This window comes from Protopterus annectens, chromosome 10.part0 (assembly GCF_019279795.1).
Source record: "Protopterus annectens isolate FY-2018-M chromosome 10.part0, PAN1.0, whole genome shotgun sequence".
Classification (NCBI taxonomy): domain Eukaryota; kingdom Metazoa; phylum Chordata; order Ceratodontiformes; family Protopteridae; genus Protopterus; species Protopterus annectens.
The window spans coordinates 1,176,531,233-1,176,547,196 of NC_056744.1; the positions used below are offsets into that span (position 1 = coordinate 1,176,531,233).

A 15,964-nucleotide genomic window follows, 5' to 3' on the forward strand; every position below is an offset into this window, starting at 1 on the left:
GGGATTCTAGGACTGCAGCAATGGAAAACGAAGAACATAGTACAGTTTTGTACCTACCATAAATGTAGATGTTCGAGGATTCCATTGCTGCAGTCTCCCTCCTTCCTCTGTGTTTAGGGGTGGTTATGTAGGTGAGTTTACATGCTTATGTTTTGTATATATTCTTGTATATATTGTACATGTTTTTGGTGCAGGTATTTTGGGCCTTGTCTTTTCTGACATCTGGGGCAAGAAAAGACTGAGGATATGACGTCGGTCATGTATACCGTAGTACCCTGCATGACCTCTGGTATTCGGGCCGACTGGACGCGGACTATACCCAATAGTAAGGACTGCAGCAATGGAATCCTCGAACATCTACATTTATGGTAGGTACAAAACTGTACTTTTCCTGGTACAACAGAAAATTTCATATTTTACCTACATGCTGTGTCCTCTAGTTCTATAATTTTTTTGAAACATCTCCTTTTTGAGCAGTCTCATGCTCAACCAGCCTTGTCTTCATTTTGACCTCTGATTTTTGCAGTTTTATCAGCTCATCTAAATATCTGTTGAAAGCTTCTTCCATTGTTTCCAGTCTTTTGTTATTTGAGTTGATATACTCATTCAGAGTTTCATTTATTTTAATCAGCTCTAAGCATATTTGAGACTTATTTTTCCTTTAGATTACTAGTAGCCACATCTTGTACCAAAGCTTGAGCTTGAATTGCTTTTTTTGTTGAACAGCTGCAGGATTCTTCCCATTCAGTGTTTTCTTTTCACCTTTTCTAGTTGATTTTCTTTCAGGCTTACTTAGTTTCCTCTTTGCAGGCATCCAGGCAGTTTACTTACTGGCCAGTAGCAGACTTTTACTCAAGTTGACAATATCACTGGACATTGTTTCTCGGTTTCTGCTTTCACACTGGGAGAGCCAAAATTAACCTGTTAATCAGTGTGCAGACATCTTGGAAGTCCCCCAATATTATCACTTTTGTTTGACAACCTCTACCCTTATCATACTGTGTGGACATGCTCTGTTTTGAACATTTTGTGACAGCAGTTGTCAGGAAATCCTTTTATTTAACCCAGATGCTTTCCAAAGGCCTATCATTAAGGTCAGAAGTGGTAATCACTCCCTTATATTCAGCATTTATCAGGCCAGTTACCTATTACAAAACCTTTTCAGGATATATTTCACTAAACATATCAAACAGTTTGAAAGACCCCCAAAGGTTCCTAACCAAAAATATCACAGACCTAAAGTCACTGTGCTACCAAGAATGGCTTTGAGCTGCATCCCTTTATTCAGTGTCGTATGGGGTAAGGGAGATCTTTGTCTCACTTATAGTACCATTGGAGAACCAGTTGTCCAGTAACTCCTGTATTTCCACAAGTCCAATATTTCCACTAATACTAAACCTGGGATCTAAATCTTCACCCACATTTAAATAAAACACATTGGAGGGACAGATTTGTAACACAGTGCTTCCCATACCTCTGGAATAAACTTCATCAGTGTAACCTGGAAGACTGGATGGGTGCCACAAATTGATTGACAGATACACCCCAATTGCAGAAAGGAAGTGCAGCACAATGGAGGATATTGCAAGATGTGATCGGTCATAAGGGTCAGGTCTTGGAGTATATATGAATCTGTTACCCCCCTCCCCCAGTAGCAAAATTTGGGTAGTAAATAAGATGCAATTTCAGGCCCTGCATAGTGGCCCAGGTTTTCCCATAAAGTTAACTCCAGCTATACTCTGTCACATATCGTCTACTCAGAGGCAATCTCTGCTTAACATATACAAGGCCATGTCAAACCCAGAGCTGTTGGACATGCTACACTTAAAGAAATCACAATCCCTCAGAGCTATACGCTCCAGGGATCTAAACCTTGTCATCACAATAAACAAAACATGCTGGAGGGATAGGTTCCTGACCCACAGACTCCCCAGACTCTGGAATAGATTGCCCATACATGTAAAGCAGAGTGCCTCTTTGGACCTCTTCAAGAGGAACCTTGACGATTGGATGGGAGAAAGGAAATTCACCCCAGGGATCATGTCAGTCGCCCTGCTAGACAGGGGTCCAGGAAAGTAAATAATGTGGGAAGAAATAGCCAGGGAATTGTTATGGCTAGGCTTGTATAGGCCCTAGGGCTGATAGCCTAGTACCAACCTATGAAAGTGATTCTCACAGTGGCCTTCTTGAGCTCCGCATGGTGCTTCTTGCTTGGTGACCATGCACCCCTCAAGTAGTATGTGCTCAGCAGGTTTGTATGATAGGATGCGAAAACTCAGTGCCCTTACTAGGTGTCACCCAGATGTTGAGTCAGAATTATTTCTATCCCCTCCCGGATAGTTGAGCTAATGTTGACCGATCACTACCATCCTTTTAACCTGACCCCTTTAACACCCATGCTGCAGACTCAACAGTGGTTGTTATATGTCTCGACTGTCCATATTTTTGCTTCAAATTTTTGCTTCATATTTTTGGTCTGTTCCTCATAAAATTTTGGTTTTCTGTTAAATCATTGACGATTGAAATCCCTAAATAATTACCTCTGCGGTTTTCACAGAAACTCCAAATTTTTGTTTTGTATTTTTGCTCTGTTCCTCATAAAATCTGTATCCCTAAATGGTAGACATCGGTGTTTCAAACATCATGAACTTCATGAAATGCTTTCTAATGAAAAAACAAATATTCTAAGTTAGTAAGAGCAATATTTAAAATCTGCCCCTGATTTTCAACCTTTGCCCCCCTATTATTTTGGCTTTGCCCATATTTATTGCATTAAGAGGTTGAGAGCCATACTGCTCATGTGTGTCACAGGCGGGATTTAATCCTTCTGTGTTGCAGGTCCAATGAGTAGTGAGTCACTTCTGATCACTAGAGTTGTCTTGTGCCTTTTGTCACAAGGGTATGCTATAGCTGCAGGGTTTACTCTAGCAAAAACAAGTGTATTAATTTCAGTAGGAAATTTGGAATAGCAAGTAGAAGATTTTTCTTCTTCAGTTTCTGTTTGAATAAGCAAAGTATTTTGATTACAGGAAAATGTATACATTAGATCTCATGGTACTTTTGCTAGCCCAAGTCAGACATCAAATGGAATGCTTTATTTTTATTTTTTATTGAACTTAGTTTGTCAGCTGAGTAAGTGGACTGATAAATATATGTGTGTGTGTGTGTGTGTGTGTGTGTGTGTGTGTGTGTGTGTGTAAGAAAAACACTTAGTGTAGCCAGTAAACCAGCATATTGGAAGGTTGGAAGTAACTGAAGTACACTGAGAATATCCATGCAGACAAAGAGAGAACTTTGAAACTCTACACTCTGACTGGAGCTCAAGATTTGAACCCTGGATTTGTGAGGCAGACAGACATCTTACCAGTAAGTCACTATGCTTCCACATTGCATTTTTTTTTCTGTGGTTTAATTTAAGCATATTAATGTGATTGCAATTCTTCTTACTTCCACATTAATGTGTCAGATAATTAATTGCTGGTCTTTGAAGTTTCAATTACTGCTCATATTATATTCTTTTAGCATGTTTTATGACTTTCTAATACAAATAATTCTTTCTTTAGAGCTTGTTTCTGTTCAGTCCTGCCAAATTATACTTGAAGCCTGCATTAAAGCCCTCCAATTTTCCTACTGCCAAGCAAGATACTGGTTGTGAGGATTGCATAAAAAAGGAAAATGAACAAAGCAAAGATGCTACAGAAATACAGATAGAAAAGAATGAAAAGGTGAGTTTAAGAAAATGCATGTTTTAAGAGTGGTGCAAGATGGTGGTGTGGAGTAGAAAATGTGTGACAGTTTATCTGTCGTATAAGTGCTGATGCAACCTAAGCTCCTTAAAAGGGTAGCTAATGTCAAAGCCAATCTCTTTTCAGTTGCACTTCAAGAACCAACATTTTGTATACTGTGGTAGCCTGGTCCTCAGCAGGGAATCATAGGAGGTACAGTAGTATTTCACAGGCCATTCGCGCCTTGGCAATAACCACCCGCAGACTCAACCAACTTTTTTGAAGGAGAGCAAGGCCTGTACATTCCAGAGTGTTTTTTTAGAGCACCCATCTATTTATCTAAGCTATGTTTGAAGGCCAGCATGGAGTCACATTGCTTGACAGACAAGAGGTGGCACTGGGTAATGAATCTACATTCCATTTAGCTTTATTACTTGATGTAAATTGTGATCTATTGTTTTAGTATTGGCTACACAGAGATATCGAGAAAAGGGGTTTTCTGGTAATAGAGTCCCTGAGAGCATGGAAAGTAAAGCGCAGGTTTATCCTCAAGAGCATATGTGACATTGATTACATGGACAGTCATTCCAGCTGTTTCTTTTGAAATCCAAGATCCTTTTTAGGCACCTTTGCATTTTTCAAAGTTTTTTGATGTGTCTAGTGAGGTACATGCCAAAGGGTGCATTATATTGTAAAATGTGTATAACCAGGGCAGATGCAGGACATCTAGAAATAGTTGTAGATGGTAATATAGTATCTGAAGTAGGTACTTCATTTGTCAGCAACCTTTGGGTCTTAGATCCGATCTCGGATCCGAGCCGGCAACTTATACATAGCTTTAAGATCTGAGCTCCTAGCTCCTCCCCTTACCCATAATCCCCTGCCAACCCTGATTGGCCTCAGATCTAGTTTGCCACTCTTAGAGAAAGCTACTAGATTCTTGAGCTCCTAGTTGGGTCAGATAAGTGCTTTGTATTTTCTGCAATTTCTTGACAGATTTACTGCTAAAAAGTTTGAGTCTGTTTAGGTTCCCTCTTTTAGTCCTTCTCTAGTTTATTTTTAGTGTAATTCCTCCCCTTCCTTCGCTGGTGCGTAGTGTGTGTGTGAGTCGCTGTGTGTTTGGGGCCTTGAGTGAGTGAGTTTAATTTTTTTTATAGTGTCATGCCGGAGGCCCCAAAACCTATTTTTTCCAAATGCACCGAGTGTGGCCATAAGCTTTCACCGGCGGATGGCCACACTCGGTGTGTTCGGTGCCTTGGGGTTGAACACCTCTCCTCTGTGTGTACTATCTGCATGGCGTTCAACCCCAGGGCACTGAAAGACCGTAGGTCGAAGCTGATTCTGGCGGGACTTTTGCCCCCAGATTCGGCTTCGGCCGCCGGTACTCCCGTGGCACCACCCCAGTCCTCGGTGGCTGCCACTCCTGACCCCCTCCCCCCGGCCGGGGCTCAAACTCCCACTACGGCGCCGGAGGAGAGGGAGGCCAGGAGAGAGAAAAGGAGGGAGAAGCACCACAAGTGGCGGGCTGAGGCCTCCGCTTCGGCCCCCCTGGCTAAGCGGGCTTCTCCCTCCATGGCTTCCAGGTCCCCTCCTCTTCGGATCCGATCCCCATGCTTCTCTCTGGGACCCGAGGAGGAGGAGACCCGATCTCCATCGAGGTCATCGAGGCGGCACTCCCGGCTTGCCTTGGTGGCCTCGTCGAGATCTACCTATAGCCTATCGGATGCGGACTTGGACCGGATGATGCAAAGGTTCATCCAGGCCCAGCTGCAGATGGGAGTGCTCCTGCCTCCCCCCCTTCGGGGAGGAGCTCAACACCCTTTTTTGCCCCGATAGCTCCTTCTCCGACCCGCTTCCCGGGTTTGGAGTGTCCGGAGCCGGGCAGCATCGGAGCCGGGGGTGGGTCGGCGCCAACAGTATTTGGTGCTTCGGCGCCGACTTTGCCTTCGAGTCTGTCGGGTCCATCCTTGTCGGATCCAAGCTCTTGGAGCCGTGGCCCGAGCTTCAGATCCGAGGGATTCAGTGTGCCTTCGGCTCCGTCCAGGTCGGAGCACACGGGTCTTTCGGATCCGATGGTCTCGGTGCCGGTTCCGATCCCACCATAGAATTCGAGTGGGAGTCAGCTCTCGGATCCCAGAGAGAGCGACTCCCCCTCGGCCTTCAATGCGGTGGAGAGGGCATTGTTGAGCGCATCCGGACCCCTGGCCATTGCTTCGGCTCCATCCTACACTCCCTCTCGGCTGAGTCAGGCTTCCATCACCCAGCCACAGGGACAGCCTGCTTCGATGTCTCAGGTCGTTCCCCTGGAACGAGACGTTGCTGGTGAGACCTCCTCGGACAGCCCCCCCCCCCGAGGAGGTTCTTCATAAGCAGAAGTGTAAAAGGAGGCACATGGACTCCCCCGAGTCCTTAACAGAAGATACGGACTTGGATGAAGGGGAAGGCTCCCCAAGGTCACCCCCCGAGGATGTCTTCTTCGGAGACATCATGGAAATGCTCAGGATTGGGGGGAGTGGTCTGCCCCCAAGGCTTCCTCCGACGAGTCCGTGTTCCTGGAGGCATTCGAAGCAGGCCCGTCTACCCCCTGGTGGACCTTATTACCACCAGGGCGTGGAAGGAGCCGGACACTGTGGAGCCAGTTCCCAAGCGCCCTGACAAGATTTTGAGCCCCCCCCTCAGAGAGACCCCACTGGAGCAAGGGTGCCCCCCGTAGATACCATGTTGGTGGCGGCATCCACCCAGAGGGAATTAGCTCAGGAGAGCCCCTCGGTCCATCCACCGAACGGAGAGTCCCGCTCGATGGATCGCCTGGGGAAGCGGGTTTTTAGTTCAGCGACCTTCTCAGTAAGCTCCCTGAAATATATGGCACACATTATTAGGATGCAGCGAGACCTTATCAAAGAGTACGCTGCTTCGCTGCCAGAGTCCTTGTCGGTGGAGGACAAACAATTGTACTCCACTCGCATGGCCACTCTAAGATCTATATCGAATACCTCTATGCGGCTTTTGTCCCATGCCACAGTGGGAGCCACTAGAACCAGCGGAGCAGGCCTAGTCATGAGACACCAGGCCTGGCTCTGTCATTGTGACTTTGCGGAACCCTTCAAGGTGTCATTTGCGAATGCCCCTTTTGATGGTTCTGCCTTATTTGTCAAGACCGTTCGCGAGACTTTAGTCCAGAGCGAAAAGGACGGGAAGACGTTGTCTGCCATCGGAGTCCGCTTTTCTGCTCCCCAGAGGTCCTTCTCCAAGAACCAAAAGGGACAGAAAAAGATGTGGTTCTGGAAATCGCAACATTCCCATCCTGCTCCGGACAACCAGTCCTTCCGTGGCAGAGGAGGACAGGGAGGACGCCGCCCTAGAGGCAGAGGGGGCCCGAAGAATTTTGGGTCCAGAGAAACCTTCTCTGATCGACCCACGCAGCAACCCTGAGGGGTTGCCCGACTGCTCCACTCTGGAAGCAGTCGGGGGGCGTTTCTCGAGGCACCTGGCAGCTTGGGAGTCCATCACATCAGATCGTTGGGTGCTTCGTATCATATCCAGAGGTTACCAAATTCCCCTGTTCCATGTCCCCAAAGTCAGAAACCTCCCCGATGTACCACCCGATCAGAAGGAGGTAGCAGCTGCAGAGATCCAGCAACAACTAGAAAAAAGAGTTATCCAACCCGTCCCCCCAGACCAGTTCGGATTGGGTTTTTACTCCAGGTTCTTTCTGGTGCCAAAAAAGACGGGGGACCTAAGGCCCATCCTCGACCTCTCCTGTTTGAACCTGTCAGTAACCAAAGAGAAATTCCGGATGGTCACTCTTCAATCCATCCTCACCGTATTGCGGGAGAACAACTGGATGTGCTCAATAGACCTCAAGGATGCGTACTACCACATCCTAATGGACAGACGATCCAGGAGGTTCCTCCGCTTCCATCTGGGAGCTGGTCACTACCAGTTCAGGGTCCTTCCCTTTGGTCTCACCACAGCCCCCAGGGTGTTTACCAAAGTATTAGCAGTGATAGCAGCCCACCTGAGACTCCAGGGAATGCAGGTCTTTCCGTACCTGGACGACTGGCTCCTGACCACCCCGACAAGGCATCTACTCTGCTCAGCCAGGGACTACTTCCTCCGGCTTGCTCCCCAGCTGGGCATCACGATCAATATGGACAAATCCTCTCTTGCTCCTACTCAGGTGACAGAGTTTATAGGGGCCAAATTGGATACAAGAAACCTTCTAGCATTCCTGACGATGGAACGACTTCAAAACCTGAGGCTTCATGTGCGGGCCATCCTCCAGTCAAAAGCTCCACCGGTGGAATTGGTCCTGAGGGCTCTAGGCTCCATGGTGGCGGCAATCACTCTCTTGCCATTGGCTTGCCTGAATATGAGGGTGCTGCAATGGACCCTTCAGGTCCACTGGTCCTTTCAACATTACTCCCTAAACCACCCTATTTCCATCAGCAGGGAGTGCAGGAGGGCTCTCTTATGGTGGCTCCAATCTCCAGACCTCCATACGGGGCGTCCCTTCTCCACGCCCCCTCCCCTGACCACGGTGACCACGGACGCTTCTCGCCTCGGGTGGGGGGGCATTGCTCAGGCAAGACGGTCCAAGGCACGTGGAACGACACAGAGACCTCTTTGCATATCAATGTCCTGGAGATGAGGACGGTGCTGTTGGCGTTGCGAGCACTGCAGAACCTTCTTCCTGTAGGAACTATTGCAATACAGATGGACAACATGTCAGTGGTCTGGTACATCAACAAACAGGGGGGAACCAGGTCCTATCCTCTCTGTCGAGAGGCCATGAGAGTGTGGGAATGGGCAATCTCTACCAACCGCTTTCTTGTTGCAACGCACATTCCGGGACGGTCCAACATTCTGGCGGACAGACACAGCCGCACCTTCCTTTCCCCGTACGAGTGGTCGCTCAATCCCCAGGTAGCGAAGCGGATTTTTGCCGTATGGGGGCAACCCTGTTGTGATCTCTTTGCCTCTCCCTCAAATACGAAATGCAACAGCTTCTTAGCTCTAATCCCCCCCCCCCCCCCGAGAGATGCTCTGGTGCATGCTTGGCCCCCCGGTCTACTTTATGCCTTCCCTCATCTACCCCTGATGCTGAAACTCATACAGAAAGCCCAGCCGGTTGGGGAGCAGAATGATCCTCATTGCCCCATTCTGGCCTCGTCAAACGTGGTTCCCTTACCTGTGGTCTCATCTGGTAAATCCTCCCTGGATTCTGGATCCCCTTCTGGATCTAATATCTCACCCCCTAGGTCTCCCGATTCCGAACCTGGACAACCTCAAGCTGACAGCTTGGTTGCTCCAGTTCCACTCCTAGTCAGGACTCCCACTATCTCCTCCCCAGTTAAGCCATCCTAGTAGCAGCACATAAACCCTCCACTAGGAAAGTCTGTCGTAGTAAGTGGAAGCGCTTCTCCATCTGGGTGGGACTACATAATTTAAACCCCTTCACAGCACCGTTGCCATCTGTGCTAGAGTTCCTTACAAGCCTGTTTCATCAGGGGGCTAGCTGCTCTATGGTCAAGGTTCAACTAGCAGCTATTTCTCATTACCATGTGGGGCATGAGTCAGGCCCTTTGATTACAGCGAAGTTGTGCAAAACCTTCCTCAAGGGTACTTTCCTGCTCAGACCTCCTGTCAAGGAAGTTGTACCCCCTTGGGATTTATCTTTAGTTCTACAGGCCTTGACAGCTCCCCCTTTTGAACCTGCTGCTTCGGTCGATCTTAAGTACCTCTCCTGGAAAACGGCGTTCCTGGTCGCGGTTACTTCAGCGAAAAGAGTTTCCGAGCTTCAGGCCCTTTGTGTAAAGCCCCCGTACTTGGTCTTTCATCAAGATAGAGTGTACCTCAGGACCAATCCCTCCTTTCTCCCTAAGGTAGCTTCAGAGGCTAATATCAATCAGTCCATTAACCTGCCACTCTTCTTCCCCAAGTATCAGAATAAAGGAGAATACAAGCTTCATTCATTAGATGTGCATAGACAGCTGCGCTTCTACATTCATAGTACTGCTGGTCATAGACAATATGACCAGTTGTTCATCTCCTTTACCAAATTTAACCTAGGTAAATCTGTCTCTAAGACCACTTTGTCACGATGGACCTCACAGTGTATTCTTTTGGCCTATGAAAGTTCTGGGAGGCCCGCACCTCAGGGAGTCCGGGCGCATTCTACTCGCTCTATATCTACCTCTGTTGCCTTTGGTCTAGAGTCTCTCTAGATGATATTTGTTCTGCGGCCACTTGGGCCTCATCTCATACCTTTATCAACCATTATAAGCTGGATATTATCTCCAGAGGGAGAGCATCCTTTGGCTCCGCAGTGCTCCGGAACATCCTTCCATGATGGCCGCCCAAGATTCAGGTAGCTGGGGACTCTGTCCCAAAGGTTGCTGACAAATGAAGTACCTACTTCAGATTAAGAAGTTATGTACTCACCATAACGTTCCATCTGAGTAGGTAGCTTCATTTGTCTGCAACCACCCCCCCTCCTTCCCCCTGGCCTGCAAAAATTAGTCTCTGTATGTCCTTTGTCCTTAGTCCCCTTCGGGACGTATGTAGCTTTAGCTGCTTATATAGGGCAAACTTGATCTGAGGTCAGTCAGGGTTGGCAGGGGATTATGGGTAATGGGAGGAGCTAGGAGCTCGGATCTTAAAGCTATGTATAAGTTGCCGGCTCGGATCCGAGATCGGATCCAAGACCCAAAGGTTGAAGACAAATGAAGTTATCTACTCAGATGGAACGTTATGGTGAGTACATAACTTCTTATTTCATTACAGGCATGTTATAAGCCATCAGGAAAAAAAAAATACTTGAAAATATTCTGATACCCGTTTATTTTCACCGGGATAGATGCACAGAACCAAAATAGACCCTTTTCAGCTACTACCTCAGCAAAAGGCAAAATAACAGAAATGTAGCACATAAGGCTTTCTTAAGGGAGAGTCACAATAACAGTGAGTCATAGCATTTGGCTTTGTCCACCTCCTGTGTCCCTTTTTTCTCTCCAGGATTTCTTCAGGTAATGGCATACTCTCTGTTAGTAACCCGCATGTTTGCTTAGGTTCTGAAGTAGGTGACAGGAAACTTCCTTATTATATCCCAAATATTTTATACTGTCTTTAGTTCTGCTCATTTGTCACTGATCCCTTAATCTTTTTTGAATAATTTAAACTAAGAAGTGGCTGATTATTATTATAGTTTTTATTATTTATTTTGTTTTCTGTTTTAGTAATTTTTGTTTTCTCATATTTTTTTGTACTCCTTCGTTGATGTAGATGAAGAACTGTAGTATGCTGGCAAACTCAGTCAACAAATATTTTTTTATGATAGATAAATAACACCCAGTGAGTTTTACATCATTGAACGTGCATTGGCAGAATATGAATACTGGGTTAGCTTTAAGCAACAAAGCCTAATGTAATACAGAAGGGTTAAACCCTACCTGTGATGCACATGACCAGTACGTTTTTATAGGTTCACAGGTAAAGTACTGGGTGATCTGTCTACAGACCATTACAAGCCTAGTCAGTGAACTATATTCAAAAGCTCCCTCCATTCTCAAGGACGGTAGCATGAGACAGACCTGGGGAAGAAATTGAGGCTGCCCATCTAGTTATGTACGTTTATCTTGACAGTAGGCAAGAGTGCTGTTCTGCTTGATGTTTAGTGGAAGTTTGTTCCAGAGGTGGGGGATACATTGGAATATGTATCTGTCAAGTCAGAGTATCTCTGTTGATGAAGGTTTAGTTCTTTTAATGGAGTATATGAGTAACCATTTGTTCCACAATGGAACAGGAGTCATGGAAGGTTGAACCTTTCATGGCTCAAAAGACTAGACACATTAACAAGGAGAAGGTCTGTAAGAAACCGAATACAGAGTGAGAACAGCCAGTCAGTCTGGATAACTGAGGGTCTTAAGACTATTGAACTAATTAGGTAGGAATTTCTGAAGTCTGTCAAATGGAGTGGTGTATTTTGACAAATACATGCCAGAAGGGGCATTATGTTCAAGAATGGGTCTGATGAGAAGCAAGTAAAGGAGAAATTAGATGACTTTGGATCCATAGGAGTTGCTTTTGGAAATCAGATGAGCCAGATAGAAGGATTTCTGAATGTTGTGGGGGCCTGATGATCAAAAGATAAGGAATTGTTAACATGAGTGCCTAGATTCATTAAAACAATTTCTGATGGGGGGATTGTCACCTGTATGGCTTGAGGTAGAAATATTTTGTTTCTCACAATGAACTGTACCACATTTTTTCATGTTTAATTTGTGATCATTGTCCTTACACCAAATGTTAACATAGCTTAGCTCATGTTTGAGCAGTTATGAGTCAGTGGAAGATCAAAAAATAGCCCTCTTTTTACAAGCATAGTCCAAGAATATTGGCAGGATGATTTGAGAAATGGTTGCTAAATAAGAGAGGGTCCAACACTGAGCTCTGTGATACACCACCAGTCACCTTTTTGTAAGCATCTGTGACTGTAGCCAGATAGGTTTTGTAGGACAACCAGTTCGCTGTCCACTGCACAGCGTATGGATTTATATTCAGATTTACAAGTCTGTCAGTAATGTATGCATGAGAAACAGTGACAAATGCTTTGGCCAGTGTTCCATATGTTTTACATGCACTAGCTACTGGGTCTTTGAAAAAAAATCATTCTGGTTAAAGAGGCAGGGGCTGCCTTTGACAAAGCCAAAGGATCTAGATAGCAAATTCTCAAGTTGAGATGGGGAAGAGAGGGGGTAATAAGGGACACATTTGGGCAATAAAATTAGTTGGCTAATATTAAAAATACCATGTAGAGTACTTTGACTGAAATGTTGTGGGAACAAATAATGAAATTATTCTTTTGAACTGGGTTGGAGGATCTAAATTGTCTAGACTTAGTGAGACCTTACTAATCTTAATGTTACTGGCTGCCAAAAAAGCAATTACTAGAAAATGAAAATCCATGCATATTCCTAAAGTAAGATAAGTCCTTGATATTGTAAAGGAAGTAAAACAACTTGGCATAGGCTCTGTAGAAAAGGGAAGTAGCAGATTTCATAGAAAAAAAGGAATTTGTGGGAGTAATACATACATAAAAAATTTTCAGAAGGTGGAGTGAGGCTTAAGAAAATGCAGGAATTGAATAATTTATGTAATGTTGAAGTGAATGAAAATTGTTAAAAAGAAAACATGCAGGATGGATGAAAATTACAATGGAAACTATTATAGTTACAGTGTTATTTTATAGACTTGAAACTTGAAAAAAGTAATGATCTCTACTCCAACTTTGTCATCCAGACTTTAAATTCTTAGAACTCTTTATATCCATGGGAAGATGGCTCCATAGTCTGGACACTCTTAATAGTAAACAAGTTTCTCTGAAGTATTCCATTATATTTATCAATCTTCATAAACAGATTATTTATTGTGTTAAAATTATGACCATTATGACCAACTAAAATAACATTCAGTTAAGAGCTGTGTGAATATGTATTGGCCCATGTAATGTCCCCCTTTATTAACCTGTAATTAAATGAGTGGAGACTAAGCAACCTCAGTCTTCCACTGTAGAACAGTCAAGTAATTGTTTAGTGAAACACTTGGGTTCTCTCATTCTTACTCATATTCTTTGGACCATAATCGCAAAAAACAGACCTGTACTCTAAGCTGGGCCTAACCATACTTTTGTACAGTAAGTTAAGGACCTCTCTGCTTCTCGAGGTAGTCTAAGTATGTTTTTGATTAAGCAGTAACCTTTCCTCACCATTGTGTTAACATGAGTAGAGGCATTGAGATTGTCACCAAGTATAATGCCCAGATTTTTAAGCCTAGTGCAATACCCGATAATTTCATGGTTCAGTGTACAAGGGTGCTTAATTTGCTAAAGTAACATGCATGATTTTACATTTGTTACAATTTATCCAACTTGATGTTCTTTTGAACAGAGGTATAAATGATCTAAAAATCTTATTTTTTGTTTGCCTGTTAAGGGATATAATGATCTCTACCAGCTTTGTGTCACCTGCAAACTTGGATACCCAGATCCCCTCACTAGTAGATATGGTGGACACAAATATGTTAAACAGAAAAAGGCACCAACACAGACCTCTGGAGTACTCCTCTGTGAACCTCAGGCCAACAAGATTTAACATCCCTATTTTTACACTTGACTGTCACCATTCAGCAGTGCAGAAAATATATGGAGTTATACCCTAGGCTTGCAGTGTTTTAATGATTCATGTTCCATTGAAATAAAAAAACAAACACTGCACTGTCCAGTGCTTTGATGACATTCAAATAAAAATTAATCAAATTTGTGATACATTGTCTTCCATAAATAAATCCATGTTGTGAAATATTCTTAACCTGGAACTTGCCTACCTCAATACATGTTAATAATGCCCTTTCAAAACGTTTAACTAAAATACAAGTCAAATGTATTGGTCTATCATTTTCTGGATAGGGCATATATCCCCTTAATGCACTGGGATGATTAAAGATTTCTTCCAAGTTGAAGGTTTATAACTTTTGATTGTATTTATGTTAAATAAGTAATGCAAGGAATAATGCAGTCCTTAATTTTATAAAAAATATCCATTTAGGTTGTCAGATACAGCAGCAGCAAAACTCTTAACTGTTGTAGGGATTCCTCTACCTAATCAAGTCTGAATTCTGGCAATGTTTTTGGTGAGAAAAATTGATGGGACATAACTTTTGTTGCCCCAGCTGCTGTAACATTTTTAAAAATATATGTCTGCCACAATACTGGCTATGTTTTGCTTGTCTGAATTAGGACATCAAACTATTTTAATACCAGCTTGCTTGTATTGTCATTGCCATAAATTGTTTTTTTTTCTGTTAATGTGTGCTATCCCTTGTTACAGATTAAAATGTAATCAGTTAATAAAGATATTTAAGAACCTTAATTAATTCCTTACAGAAAATGCCTTAAAATAAAACAGAAAAAAAATGATAAATTATTGGAGCCTGTTAAGATGAAATGAATGATAAGCTATGTAGAAGAGCTGTTGTATCATTAAAAAGGAATTCTTGCTGACTGACTCTTGATGAACACAGTCTTAAACAAGTTGTTCAGAGACTTGTGTACGTACTTTGGTAATAACCATTTGGTGTTCTGAGCCTTGTAACTGAGAGTCTCTGATTAGCTACACTGAATGAGCAAAAATGCAAACTTCATGTACTAAGTCAGAGACCAATGATTCTTGGGGTATTCCCTTTTCTCAGAGGTATGGCGATCTGTGTTGTTGTATATAAATTCAAAGGTGTGGAAGGTACAAGGGGTGTTGCCCCACATAATAAAATAACTTTAAAGGAGAACAGCGATGTTCAACATTTGCTCTTCTCCTGCACTCTCGTTTTGTTTTCTTTTTTTGGCAATTTTCAAACTCTGTTTCAAGTCTCAGAATTCAAATAGGGAGCCTACTTTGACAGCTGTGAAAAATAGGTGAAATATGCATTCTGCTATAATATCTGTACCTGAGTCAGTACCTCTAGAATATTTAAAACTTTAGTTAGTACCTATGTCATTACTGACTTCAGACTTGCCAAAATCATTTTAGAAGTCATAAAAATGATCCAGACATTCAGATTGAAGAAAAGCCTATGATTACCTTAATTTTGAAGGTTTGACCACCACTGCAGAAAAGGCCAGCTCTCTTGTCTGTATTCTGTCCCTTGATCATAAGATGCTGACAAATACGGTGGTATTCGTTACTGAGGAGCATCAACAAGGTCTATTGTTGGTCCATCTTTGGAAACCAGGGCATGTCTGAATTTAGACTAAATAAACATGAACTTTCACTAGTACCAGTAGAGATCACAGTGAGAGTACAAGGAAGAGGAGCGTTTCTTCGATTTCCTCTTATGGAGAGGAATAATTATATTCTTCACATTATTGCTCACCTTAGTCCATGCAGTCTGACCACAAATACTCTGTGTCATTCTCTCTCCAATCTCCTGTTAAAATCTTTGATGCTGTCATCAGTATGGAATAATATGTGCATTTGTTTCCAACAGAAATATCTTCTGTTAGGAGAAGATAGTCAGAGATACTTAGGTTTCTGTGGGTTGGAATTATACTATGTATGAGACTTAAAATAGTTTGACAGTGTAGTGTAATAGTATCCACCCAGCTACACTTGCATGATCACATAGGCCAACAGACCTGGGGTGCAAACATGATGAAAACAACTCACATTTACATTTTGATGTAAAAG

At 43.6% G+C, this 15,964-nt stretch overlaps 1 protein-coding gene across 2 annotated transcripts in view; it reads left to right on the plus strand.

Moving 5' to 3' along the window:
• Positions 1–15,964, plus strand: part of LOC122813545 (tudor domain-containing protein 5-like) — a 981,502-nt gene that overhangs the window by 70,534 nt on the left and 895,004 nt on the right. For both annotated transcript variants that reach the window (XM_044085920.1, XM_044085921.1), the window contains exon 2: positions 3,564–3,725. In XM_044085920.1, the coding sequence (XP_043941855.1) occupies positions 3,564–3,725 (162 nt within the window). The remainder of the gene's footprint in view (positions 1–3,563; positions 3,726–15,964) is intronic.